This window comes from Ursus americanus, chromosome 17 (genome assembly GCF_024610735.1).
Source record: "Ursus americanus isolate L20-20 chromosome 17, mUrsAme1.1.p, whole genome shotgun sequence".
Classification (NCBI taxonomy): domain Eukaryota; kingdom Metazoa; phylum Chordata; class Mammalia; order Carnivora; family Ursidae; genus Ursus; species Ursus americanus.
In genome coordinates, this window is record NC_142143.1 from 43,657,270 (window position 1) to 43,670,010 (window position 12,741).

At 32.9% G+C, this 12,741-nt stretch overlaps 1 protein-coding gene across 5 annotated transcripts in view; it reads right to left on the reverse strand.

Moving 5' to 3' along the window:
* Positions 1-310: 310 nt before the first annotated feature.
* TBC1D15 (TBC1 domain family member 15) overlaps positions 311-12,741 on the reverse strand; it is a 76,842-nt gene continuing 64,411 nt past the window's right edge. For all 5 annotated transcript variants that reach the window (XM_087868925.1, XM_087868924.1, XM_045789572.2 and 2 more), the window contains 6 exons: positions 11,100-11,200; positions 6,635-6,734; positions 6,155-6,252; positions 3,254-3,370; positions 2,658-2,744; positions 311-1,656 (listed from right to left, as the gene is read on the reverse strand). In XM_087868925.1, the coding sequence (XP_087725051.1) occupies positions 1,435-1,656; positions 2,658-2,744; positions 3,254-3,370; positions 6,155-6,252; positions 6,635-6,734; positions 11,100-11,200 (725 nt within the window). In that variant the 3' untranslated portion in view covers positions 311-1,434. The remainder of the gene's footprint in view (positions 1,657-2,657; positions 2,745-3,253; positions 3,371-6,154; positions 6,253-6,634; positions 6,735-11,099; positions 11,201-12,741) is intronic.

A 12,741-nucleotide genomic window follows, 5' to 3' on the forward strand; every position in this document is an offset into this window, starting at 1 on the left:
GAAAAAATCTATCTCCTGGAGCATTTCAGAACTGCATAACTTTTATTTTACATTATTAACATCAATTGTAGGAAGTTGGTTTCCTGAGTCAGACAATTATATCCTCCAAGATAACACTATGCCCAAGTCTGTGCTGATGAAAATTTGTTTTAGGTTATAAAAGGGTCGTGTTTCTTTCTCACGTCCATAACTCATTTCAATGATTGTTTCAATCACATAAAAACAGAAAATGTGCTGGGGCCATCTTGGATTTTTTTTTTTTTCCAATGAAGAACTAGAAGACTTCTTGTAATTTAACTGAAAACACTACTTCAACTTCAAATTTATTTTAATGATATGTACAGGAGTTAACAAATTACAATTAAAATGGAATCAGTTATGTTAATTCCACATAACTTAAAATCATGCAACAATGCATGGTAAAAACAGCTTCGTTCATATACAAAAAAGTATTATCTTGAGACTCGTGATAGTATATTGAACTTTTTGACATAAGCTTTTTGCAAAGAGCATTTTATAAAAATTTAAAGACCTGATTAATCAGTTAATGCATTATTAGGAAAGATAGTAAACACATTATTAGTAAAGTGAGATTACAAGCAATTAATTTTAAAATTACACCAGGTACAGGGTTGAATGTAGTCCCATGAAATAAATGTTTGGTTAAGAAAATAGTTTTGAAAAAGGTCTCATATTGAAGCTATGTATTACTTTTGTCAAATCAGGTTATATAAATCAATAGTCAAGTTTATTCAGTTAAAGAAAATATGCCCATCCTTTCTTATACTCATAAATAAGTACTTATATAGTCTTTATATACAAGTGAAGAAAACTTCAATGTAAAAAATATACTGCCAATCCACTTATTATGGTTGAAATAGCTCTTTTTATCTACACATTAAATTGCATTGATGAAAATATCCAATTTAAATCACATTCAACCAGCATAAATATTTAAGCTGAGTATTGTTGTAAACAATAGAGAAAAACAAATTCTTTTATCTCATCACTTGGGTAACACAATCTACTTCTCAGCTTAGAATGCTATAGAAAGGCCCAACATTTAATTTAATCAAATCCAAAACCCACTAAACTTAGAGTAAACAAAGTGAATGTTTTTCAAAGTGCATAATTTCCAACTCATCCACTTGTAATATTTATCCAATTCCAGTTCATCAGCAAGAAAATAAAATGTACTTGGCTATAAAAATACTAAGGAATGTTATTGAAAAGGAAAGGCTATTTGGTAGAAGTAACTACAAAAATAATTAGTTTAAATCTTTGTAAAGCTTTAATGCAAGAACATCAGTACACTTTCTTTCCATAAACCTTAAAGCATGATCAATACCAAGATTTTAAATTTCCACCTTTCAAGTACTTGAAAAAGGTTGCAACAAAGTGTCTCTTCAAAGATTAAGCAAGAGGAATGAATGATCATGCAGGTGTTAGTCTGCTAACATTTGGGGACACTGATATCTGTGTTGGGTTGTCATCTCTGGTTCCACTGGTAGCAAGTACAGGCAAGGAGTCACTCTGAAAAGTAGACGTAGGACTACCAGTCATGCCAACATTTTCATCTTCACCAGTGTCTGAATCTGGAGTTGTAACTTCACTGTCCTGAAGTCCCAGGATCTCACAAACTGCTTGTGGCAATTCCTGAATATGCAAAATCAAACACAAAACCATCCTTCACTATAGAGGAAAAGTAATCACAAAATAACACTTCTACTTAAGACTATACTGATTCCAGAATCTGAACATTTATTCTAACAGTGTGATTGTTATGTATCTTCTCACACCTTCCTTCTCCACTCCAAATGAAATCCTAACCACTTTTTTTCATAAGCGGTTCCGGGATCTTCTATTCCAAATCAGTCACTCTCCTCCCCACCCTACCACTCCCACAAACAAGTTTCTAATATTTAGCATTTATTTCATTCTCCCTGTATTATAGAATCTCAGATTTTAAATGAGATCTTATTTACACCATCTTTCTCCCTTAATGCACAAGTTTCCTTAAAGAAAGAAGTGTCTCACTGACATATTTTGAACAGAATAGCTATCAAATAAATGTTTGTAGAAGTGAACCAAAATAAGTACGTGGAACCATGAACAAATGACATAAAGACCAAAGAGGAACTCTGATAAAAATACAAAAGCCAAAATACATTAGAAGAATGATTTGGTTTGAATTCAGATCATAATACATCAAATTTGCCTTGTTTTTAGAAAGAACTAAGAGCTTGGCTGATACAGTTGTAAAGATACAGACTAAATACTATTCATTTAATTATTTCTGATTAGCATACGTCTTTATTCAGGGATACCACATTTAATATAAGGTCCTAGTCTGTATTCAGACTGGGTAATACATCAATACTTAAATTCTACAGCCTCTATACTTGTCTCAGAAACGTTTTCATTATTTTTGCCATTTTGCTATACTATATTTCTTAGCTAGTATAATTAATCAACTGTTTTCAATTAAGTGCCGTAAATACATAATGGTAAACAAAATCCTAGCTAATGCTTGGTGCCTGCCTTCAACTTGCTAAAATTGCCATTTATCTCACTTCTACGAAGAAAAATTTTCTTGACTTCAACCCACCAAAAGCATACAAATAAAATATCTTAAAATTATTTAAAACACTGCATACCTTGCATTTTACCATCTGTAGAGAAATTGCTTCTGCCTTGCATAGTACATCTTCCACATCAATTTTCATGGACAATTCATTGATATGCTAAAATGAATCCATAAAATAAAATGATAATTGAAACTAAAAGCACTATTATATTCTACTATATAAACAATTTATTACCAGTTATATTTCACTGCAGATAAAATACTTAAAAGTATTCACATACTACAAATAAGCAGGAAATTCAATATATCTTTCAGTTTTAAAGTTAAAGAATAGCTAATAAGCTTATAGAACATTAAATCCAGCAGCTGTCCCAAGTCTACTATCTCAAAGTTACAAGCAAAAGACAATTTTTTTAAAAGAAAACTAAACTACATAAAAGAGCATTTGCTGAATTTCCTTTTCTTCCTAATTAGCCAGGTAAAAGTAACTGGCCAGTATGTATTCATTGAACTGTCATTCTCAAAGTCAGTTTAGTAGTAACTGTTACTGATATAATTTAAGTTTTAGTCAGGGGATTCAATAAAGCTCCAAGAAAATGTTTTGTATATTGGTACCACCAAAGGAAAGAGCCAAAATATTAAAAACTAAATTAAAAGAAGAACTACCTTTAGTATTTCATTAAAGCCATAATGCTTTTCCATTATTTGCTGCTTTTCTGATTCCAGAATAGCACAACAGAGAAGAAGATGGAAATTTTTACAAGGCAGTTCAGTCCACATTACCTATAAAAAATAGAATTATTTAGTAAAATGTAACAATTCTAAAATATTTTCCTCATAGAAACAATGCTGAACTCTGAATGACTTCTACGCAAAGCAGAAGTTGCCTAGATGGGGTAGACCACTGTTTTTCTAGTTAGGAAATGAGGAGTGCAGAAGTCTTACCTTCACCTACGCCGTAACTAATATCGAGTTTAACATTATGTGAATATGATGAATTCCAAATGTGGCCCTTTAGGTAACTACAATAAGCAAATCACTGAGCCTAATTTACATGATAGATGATATTAATAAAGAAGCTACATCATGAGTTTAAGTTTAAGGTATAAGGTTAGAGGCATTTTCAGCATTTTTCTGACCCTTCAGTTTCTCACTTTTAAATCACCTTCAATCTCTGGAGGAAAAAAAAAAGCTAAATCGTAGGTATAAAAGAAAAAAAAAATTCAGTTAAATAGTGCATGGGATCAAAACCACCCAGAGATAGCTCTACATTATATTACATAACACAGAGTACCCCTGATTGTGACAAAAACTGAATCAACAACCCAAAATTTATACCCAAATGTATAAAACATTTGATCAATAGCCACTCTTCTTAAATATAGATAACGACCTCAAATTTAAAGCCTTAATTTCCTGTTACCGTTTATAACAATATCTTATCTGGAAAGCGAAAAGACCACATAAATAATACCACTAAAGCATACCTGAAATGTTTTTACTTCCTTCATCAAGGGTAAATCAAACTGAATAATTTTCAGACTAAATTCAATTTTTGGAAGTTTAATTACAATGCAATTAACCTCAAACTTTTTATTACAAGTTCAATTTATTTGGTAAACAGATTGAGGGTTATTCTAGCTGTACAGTAATAATATTCTCAATTCATCCTTCGAAAGAAGTTGAGATACTTATTTAACCAGACTGATAAACTTTACGATTCCATACAGAGAACAAACTGGTGATTTTCAAAGGGAGAAGGGGGATGGAAGATGGGCAAAACTGAAAGGGATTAAGAGGTACAAAATCCCAGTTATAAAATAAACAAGTCATAGGGATGTAAAATACAACATAGGGACTATGGTCAATAGTATTGTCATAACTTTGTATGGTGACAGATGGTAACTATACTTACATGGAGAGCATTTCATGATGTATATAAATGTTGAATCACTACATTGTACATCAAACTAATAATACTATATGTCAACTATACTCCAATTTATAAATAAATTTTTTTTAAAAACACGATGTTGTCAGGAACATATTTACTGGAAAATTAGGATATGATCATTATTATTTTTTTTTCTTAATCATCAAACCATTACAATTAAATTTCATAATGACCCTCAAAAATAAATTACATTAAATTAAATACAATTCCAGCTCAAGAACATGTGAGTTTTACTTCTAATTTCAAACAGAAGTCATCCCACACAAAGCAATGATCTTTCAATTAGCACATCACCTTCTCTAATGGTAGCATGGTCACCAAAAGTATAAGAACCAATTTCCAGCTGTAAAAGCCTCAGAGGACACAGGGGTTCCACTATATGTCTATTTATTATCGAAATGGATTATTTCCCCCATTCTTTCCTTGGGAGAATTTCTGTAATCCCTTGCCTTTATAAAGATAAGGTAGCAATCAGTCATTACACCAACATTCTATTTTAAAAGCATACTGATCTGTTAACTTAACAATTAACATATTTTAGAAGAAAATAATGATTTTCTGTTTTTCATGGTTATCCTGGGTCCAAAATAAATAAAGGATATACATTCATGAATATCCTCTAGACTCGGGGACAGGGAAATGGGACTTGGGGTGGAGATTAAAGATGTTAGCTATATCTTTAATTCTTTTTCTTGGAAAAAAAGAGAAAAACTAGAAGTAAATATGGCAAAATGTTTACATATGTTAAATATGGATGGTGGGATGTTTGTTTGTTTTTTAATCCACAATTATGCTCCACCTCCTCAACGCTAAGTAATTAGCTAAGGTCATCAGGTCAGAGTCCAAGCTGACTGCGAGTGATTAAATGTGGCCTTACCTACCTTTGGTGTGCCCAATTCTGAAAAATAATCATCTCTCACCTCTTCCTGAGAGTAATTTGGCAATATCTATCAACAGCCATAAAAACTGACTAGTCTTTGATTCAGAGGTATCTATAAATTTATTCTAAGGACATATTCAGAGGTATACATGAAAACTGAATATTAAGATACTTGCCTTAATGTTAAGTATGATGTTCATTGCAACACTGTTGGTGCAAACAAGCAAAATATCTATCAGGTAGAAACTAAGTAAATGGTTGTATATTCACAAGATGTTTGCTGTATTATTCTTAGTAATTTTCTCTACCTTAAAGTTCTCTAAAAAAGCAAAACACTGATCAGCTCCCTCTGAATACTTCAGACTACAAAGTGCCTTCTTAACTGACTGCCTGTCAAAACTTCCTTGAACTCTATACAAATCTGTACCAGAATGTGGAAGAGCCTCACATAAAGTCAAGCCTCCCAAGGAAAGAACACAATCACAAATGGTCTAGAAAAGTGGTTCTAGGAACCTAGTGGCCCCAAATCTCATGAGGATTGTGATTTATAAAAAATGCTCTAAAGACCAAATAGTCAATTCAAGATTAAGGAAAGACCACAAAACAATCAGAATTTCATAACATACGTGCTTTAGAAATTTCAGTTAGGCTATTATAATCTGTTTATACTCTATAAAATAAGTGTTTCTTTCCATAATAAATATTACATTTGTATAATAATTTAAGAACTTACCTCCCATAATCGAAGAATATCTAGAAAACTAAATTCCCTTTTAAATCTGATTAAAAGCCATCTAAAGCAAAAATAAAGGTATCCAGAGTCCTGAGATTCTATACAGAAAGAGAAAAAAACATATATATGGCTTACTCTCATGCTTATTATCTCAGAATACAGTAACCTATTTAAAACTCAAATTTTTCTATGCAGCTTACTAGAAGTCCTATACATTTAACTGCCTTCTACTAATCCAAGGAAACAATTCAAATTTGTTTAAAAGAAAACCATAAAATAACAACAAATAATTCATTTTATGAATAAACTATTTAAAGGAATAATTATACAAACAAAGTCTGATCCCACACTTTTATCCCTCAAAGGAACTCAGGCAACAGTAATAGGGTATATGTATCTTTAAAACAGTTCTTTACATTTTTTCTCTCTGTATATTACCCTACAATCTGCTGTGTATATAATTTGATTCACTAAACTTACCTAAGTAACTGCAAAATCCACTGTCCAACAATCGAAGTAAGGTACTGAGTTGAATTAGCTGGGTCTTCATGCCTTGCATTTGTTCTTCAAAATTTTGATGCTTTAAAGGGAAATAAATGTCACCACATAAATAATACTTCATAAATATTTTCTATTACAAAATCGCTGATAACTAAACCATGAGTTTAAGAACAAATGCTGGACTTACACCACACTGGTTATATTTTTAAAAATTACAACAAATTAAAAACCTAAAGCAACATTAAAAAGGAGGGAAAGAGAATCCTTGGTCTCAAACTAAGGATTATTTTTTTTTCCTCTATTCATTTCACTTAGATGAAGAAGAATGCAAAGCTATAGACTAATACACTTATTTCTTTCTTACATCAAATAAGAAACTTGGTGAAAGAAACACATATCTGGGCAATAAACTTTTATCAAACCACTCCCATTGTTAAATATTTCTTCAAACTGTCACATAAATTTTAGCTTAAAATATATCTTATTTTGAAAACTAGTTATTTTAGTTGTTGCTTAAATTTGATGACATTAAGGGAATCTGTGAAGTCAAAACCATTTTCATGACAATTTCTAAAATACTATACGCATTTTGCACTTTAACAAGGATAGACTATATGAAGAGTGATATCGCAGTAGACTGAACACAGGGGCAGATATGAAAATCTAGCTGTCTCCCATTAAACTAGACATCAAAGAAAATGAAAAATGGAAAACAATCCCTCTTCTCAGTACATTGTTTTCTGTTTTGGAAAAGTTACTTTTCGTTAAAAAATAATATTATGTATGTTGAAGTATGTTAAAAGGTTTATTGTTATTTTTAAATAACTAATAAATATTTATATACTTCTCAGTATTAATTTTTCATATAAACATCAAGAGACATAACCTACATAAACAAATGTTCTCAAAGTCCTCAACAGTATCTAAGAGTGTGAAGGGGTCCTGAGATCACAAAGTATGAGAACTGCTACAGTTTACATAATTTTAAATACTCTGTGAAGTTGAGTAGACTCCTTACCAAACTTTAGTCAAGGGTTGGGAGTTGGGTGGGGAGACCAAAATAACTGGAAGTCTCCTTAGATCATTTCAATCCCTTTTATCCATGTGCCCCAACTCCTCTACGGTGACCTACAGTACTAACACTTATAAAAAGCCTAAGTGGGGCGCCTGGGTGGCTCAGCTGGTTAAGTGTCTGCCTTCGGCTCAGGTCCTGATCCCAGGGTCCTGAAATCAAGCCCCACATCGGGCTCTCTGCTCCGCTCAGGGCCTGCTTCTCCCTCTCCCTCTGCCTGCTGCTCTGCCTACTTGTGATCCCTCTCTGTGTCAAATAAATAAATAAAATCTTAAAAAAAAAAAAAAAGCCTAAAGACAACATTCCCTCTTCCCTCAAACTTCTATTTAAGTTTTGGAGACAAAGCATCATTCTTGATTAAAAAAAAAAAAAAAAAAACAATAATAAAGTAAAATAAAATTTTGAAGCTACTGATTCTCAAAAAACTGGTATCTTGGGGCGCCTGGGTGGCTTAGTTGCTTAAGTGTCCGACTCTTGATTTCGGCTCCGGTCATCATCTCAGGGTCATGGGATCCAGCCCCACACAGCAGGGTGTATGCTTAAGATTTGCTCTCCCTCTCCCTCTACCCCTCCCCCTGCACACACACTCTCTCTCTCTCTCTCTAAAATAAACAAATCTTTTTTAAAAAACTGACTTTTCCTTTATGCCTTAAAGAACTAGTTTACTAGACTGACACAAGCCTTTGGGATATTGTTTCTTCACATTTACCACATGGACCTGTAAGGGAAAGACAGAATCAACTCTCTGATTAACAGCATCATTTTTATTATGACAGCCAAAGGCTAGAATTGGTTTGGGAGTACCAACATGGCACAATCTGCTATAAAAAGAAGCACTCCCAAAATGATGGCTACTTTGGAACAGTAGCTACTCCAGGAGAAGGGAAAATGAGATCAATAAAGGATATACAAATGGCTTCAACTGTATCTGCAAAATAAATACATGTGTGCATACAAATACATATGTATGTGTACATATACATATATATGTCTATGTCTACATATCTGTCTGTATATCTGTGTATATATATATGTCTGTATATCTATATGTACATATACGTGTGTGTGTGTGTGTGTATGTGTGTATGTGTGTGTATACACATATATGGGGAGGGAGGTGAGGAGAAGGAAGGGAGGAACTAAATTACATGGCAAAATGAATGGTGGGTATAAGAAAGTTCATTGGATCATTTTGCTAATCTTTCCATAATATTTCTATAATAGACACACAACCTATGCCTACAGCTACATTAGATACGAGTATATACAATAAAAGTAAATCTATGGACATTAGGTTCAGTCATCATAAAAGAAATAAAAACTTACATGAAATAAAGCTGTAAAACAAAAAGAAGGAGTCAAATAGCAGTACAGATTTAAGGACACCAAACCAATAGCAATGCAGTAAAAAATAATCATGCAGATTATTTTGATTGCAAAATATTACCCTTTTATTCAAATCGAAAAAAAATGTTAGTAGACAATATATTAAGAGATTTTTTTTAGAATAAAGACTAGAAAAATCCCCAGACCATCCTCAATGGAAAAGGCAAACACAGAGAACATTTACTATGAAAAAGAAGAAAGAATTTGAACCTTCATACACAAAAATGACAAACAGGACTGTAAAGTATGTATTACAGATGTTCAGAAAAGTCTTTTTGCATTTGAGACCTAAATACATGCACAAGTATGTACGTACGCACGCATGTATGTGTATATATACGGCATCATAAGCCAATTTTTTGAACATGCCAATATTGGCTCAATTTTATGAAAGCTATTATTGTAAAAATCTAAATGTAGTATGTTCATGTTAATTTTTCTGGAACACTTACTATAAGTAAAGGTCTAAACTAAACACTGGGGAAATATTCATGTGTTTATTCTACAAAAATCTGTTGCACAAAAACCTCATGTTGGCATTAGGAAAATTCTGGAAGCATACCAGAAACTAGTTAAACAAAGACATGACCCTTTTATCAAGGAACATACTACCTCTAGTGAAAAGAGGATAAACAACAAAAACACAAGAAAGGCAGACAATAGTTTTTATACAATTAGTATCAGTTGTACAGACCTTTATAACAAATGCCTCAGGTTTCTAGAGCACTTGGGAGTAATTGGAACTAAGAAGGCAGGTAAAATCAATCAATCAAAAAGGTAAGGAAGACAAACTATGATATTAGCAGATTACTGCAATTAATAATCTTTCTAAATAATCCAAAACATTAATTCACGTTCATGACTATGTGCTTTGAATCCTTATTAATTTAACAGGAAAAGATATTTTTAAACTATCAAAGCTTATCAAATATGCATCTGGAAAAGAAGTAGAAGCGAGGATGAGTTGGCAACATGGATATGAGAGACTTGAAGAAATAGATAAAAGTGGGAAAAACTGGAAGGGAAAAGAAAAACTGGCAAACAAGAGGCGAAGAACGAATTGCGGAAAAAAGAGAAGGGTACTTTTTCTAAACTCCACATTTGTATCCCAGAAAATGAATTAAACCCTCTATTACAGGGAAACATAGTATATGATTACATATTCAGAATCTTTATCCCCTTGGAAGCAAGCCATTTGAATACCCAATATCAAAGTCCAGCATCAAGTATATTAGTTTTTCTCTGAAACAGTACAGTGGACCTATGTAGTCAGGTCTTTGGATTTCATATGCTTTTATCTACTCTTAGCTCTCTGCTGTTTTTTTCTTTCTAATAGATTACTTGAGAAGACTATTCTATTTTGTTTCCCTGTTAATACTCTCTGTGCTATTGTCCCAGAATTCTGTCTCCAAGCTATTATCAATAGATAAAACGTTCTTTGTAATAATACATATATATAAACATAGTTCAACTCTAATAATCACATGCTTCTGAGAAAATAACAATGAATTACTAAGCAAGTGTCACCGTTACAAAAAGTTCAAACAGATCTAGAAGAAAAATCAGTTACTATAATGACAAAATCCAAAATGTTCACAAAAAGTAAGGATATTACTTGGCATGACTAAGCTTTATCTCCAAAGCAGATGATATGAAAGTTCAACTACTTCACAAGCACTGAATTCATCTATTCCATCAATATTCTATGACTCATAGCTCTTCTGCAGAACAGAAGGATTTACTGATATTAAATCCTGATTATTCCTGTGCTACAGGCACTTACTATCTGCTTTTTGTATTAAAAACAGTGTCCACATTTTCAAGCCCCCTGAAAAGGCTATTTAAAAAAGAAACAAACAACATGGAGCAATTTTTTTTAAGTTCCACCATAACTGTCTAAATATAAACATCAATCTTATATAATAAGATTATACAACTAAAATCTTCTAAATTAGTTTGATTAAAGGAAGGAGCCCCTGTTCTTACCATTTGGTCCATATAGGAGGCAAAGCACCAAAAGGCATCCACTTCATTTTCCATCACATATAAAAGAGGGGAAAGTAAGTCACTCATTCCCTGAACATACCCTAAGAATAGAAAGAAAAAAAAAAGTCTCTGAAAACCTAAGCTTTATGTATCCTTCTGTGCATATCACCACGATTTCACTTAAAATTTCATCTTTTCTTTGCTTTCAGAAACTGGTAGATACTGACATTTACCAAGAAAAGAAAATAAATGAGAAGGAAGTCTAGCAATCACTAAGAAAAATGAGTTGTTTTAGACTGAGATGTCAAGCAGATAGATAGCTGCTATTAGGTGTCTTAGTGTAGGTATCATTTTCAAGAGAGGGTAATATTAGTAAAAAATAATGTGCAGAATTATTATGATAAAGAGGAGGGGTGAGGAGAAAACCCAGAGGAACATCAAAGGTAAGAATATATACTCAAAGGACAATTGACAAGGAGTAGTCAGAAGTAAGGAGGGGGAATAAAAATCAAGGGAGAAAAGTGTTGTGAAAGTCAAAGGGGAAAAAAGTTTTAGGACCCAAGCAACCAACAGCACCTAACTGCCATGAACAAGCCAAATAAAACAGGAATGAAAATGGGTCCAACTGCTTTAGCCACCAGATCACTGGTAATCTAAACCGAAAGAAGTCATAACAAAATTATGTACTTCTTTTAAGTACTCATATCTATGTTCTTCTTGCCTTTCTTTCCTTGTTACTCCATGTATAACTAATGCTAGCAATTGGTTTAATCCAATTAATACTCAGTACCTGAAACTATCACTCTAATCACCTTTCTCTTGATGCTGTTACAATTTCTCAGTCATGACAATTACAGCCCGTGATTAAAAAGAAAAACTGGAAAGTTAAAGAATCAGGCCCCTCACTTAAAGAGTCTTGGTTTTGCTTTCCACCTAACATGTCAAGGTTCTTATTTTTTAGTTCCACCTTACAAAACTCTCAATTTCCTTAACTGTTTAACAACTGATTTCAGACATAAGACACACATTCTTTTTTTTTTTTTTTTAATTTTACTTATTTGACAGAGAGAGAGAGACAGTGAGAGGGGGAACACAAGCAGGGGGAGTGGGATAGGAAGCAGGAGATTCCCAGCGGAGCAGGGAGCCCGATGTGGGGCTCGATCCCAGGACCCCGGGATCACACCCTGAGGCGAAGGCAGACGCTTAATGACTGAGCCACCCAGGCACCCCTAAGACACATATTCTTGAGCCAACAAAGGGACAAAAGTTCATACTATGCCTTTTTACATACATATTATTATTCAACTTTGGTAACTTCTATACATGTGTTAGTTATATAGAGATTTTTTTTTCCCCAAGGTAGCTTGAAGTCATGGAAAATATAGTCTTTCATGTGTAAGTCCGAAGCTTATATTCTTATCATTCACAAAAATTGATGTGCACTGAAGCCATTAAAAGAGTATTTATTTTAAAGGGGAAGAGGACATTTCTACTAGAAATGATACACAATTCTACATCTCTCTTCCTATTTTGGAATAAAACTTTAACAAATGACCTCAGGAAGCATGTAGGCCAGAGTCTCTTGAGAAATCTCAGATTAGAGGTATAACACAGAGACAATTCAGATCACCTCAGGATCTCC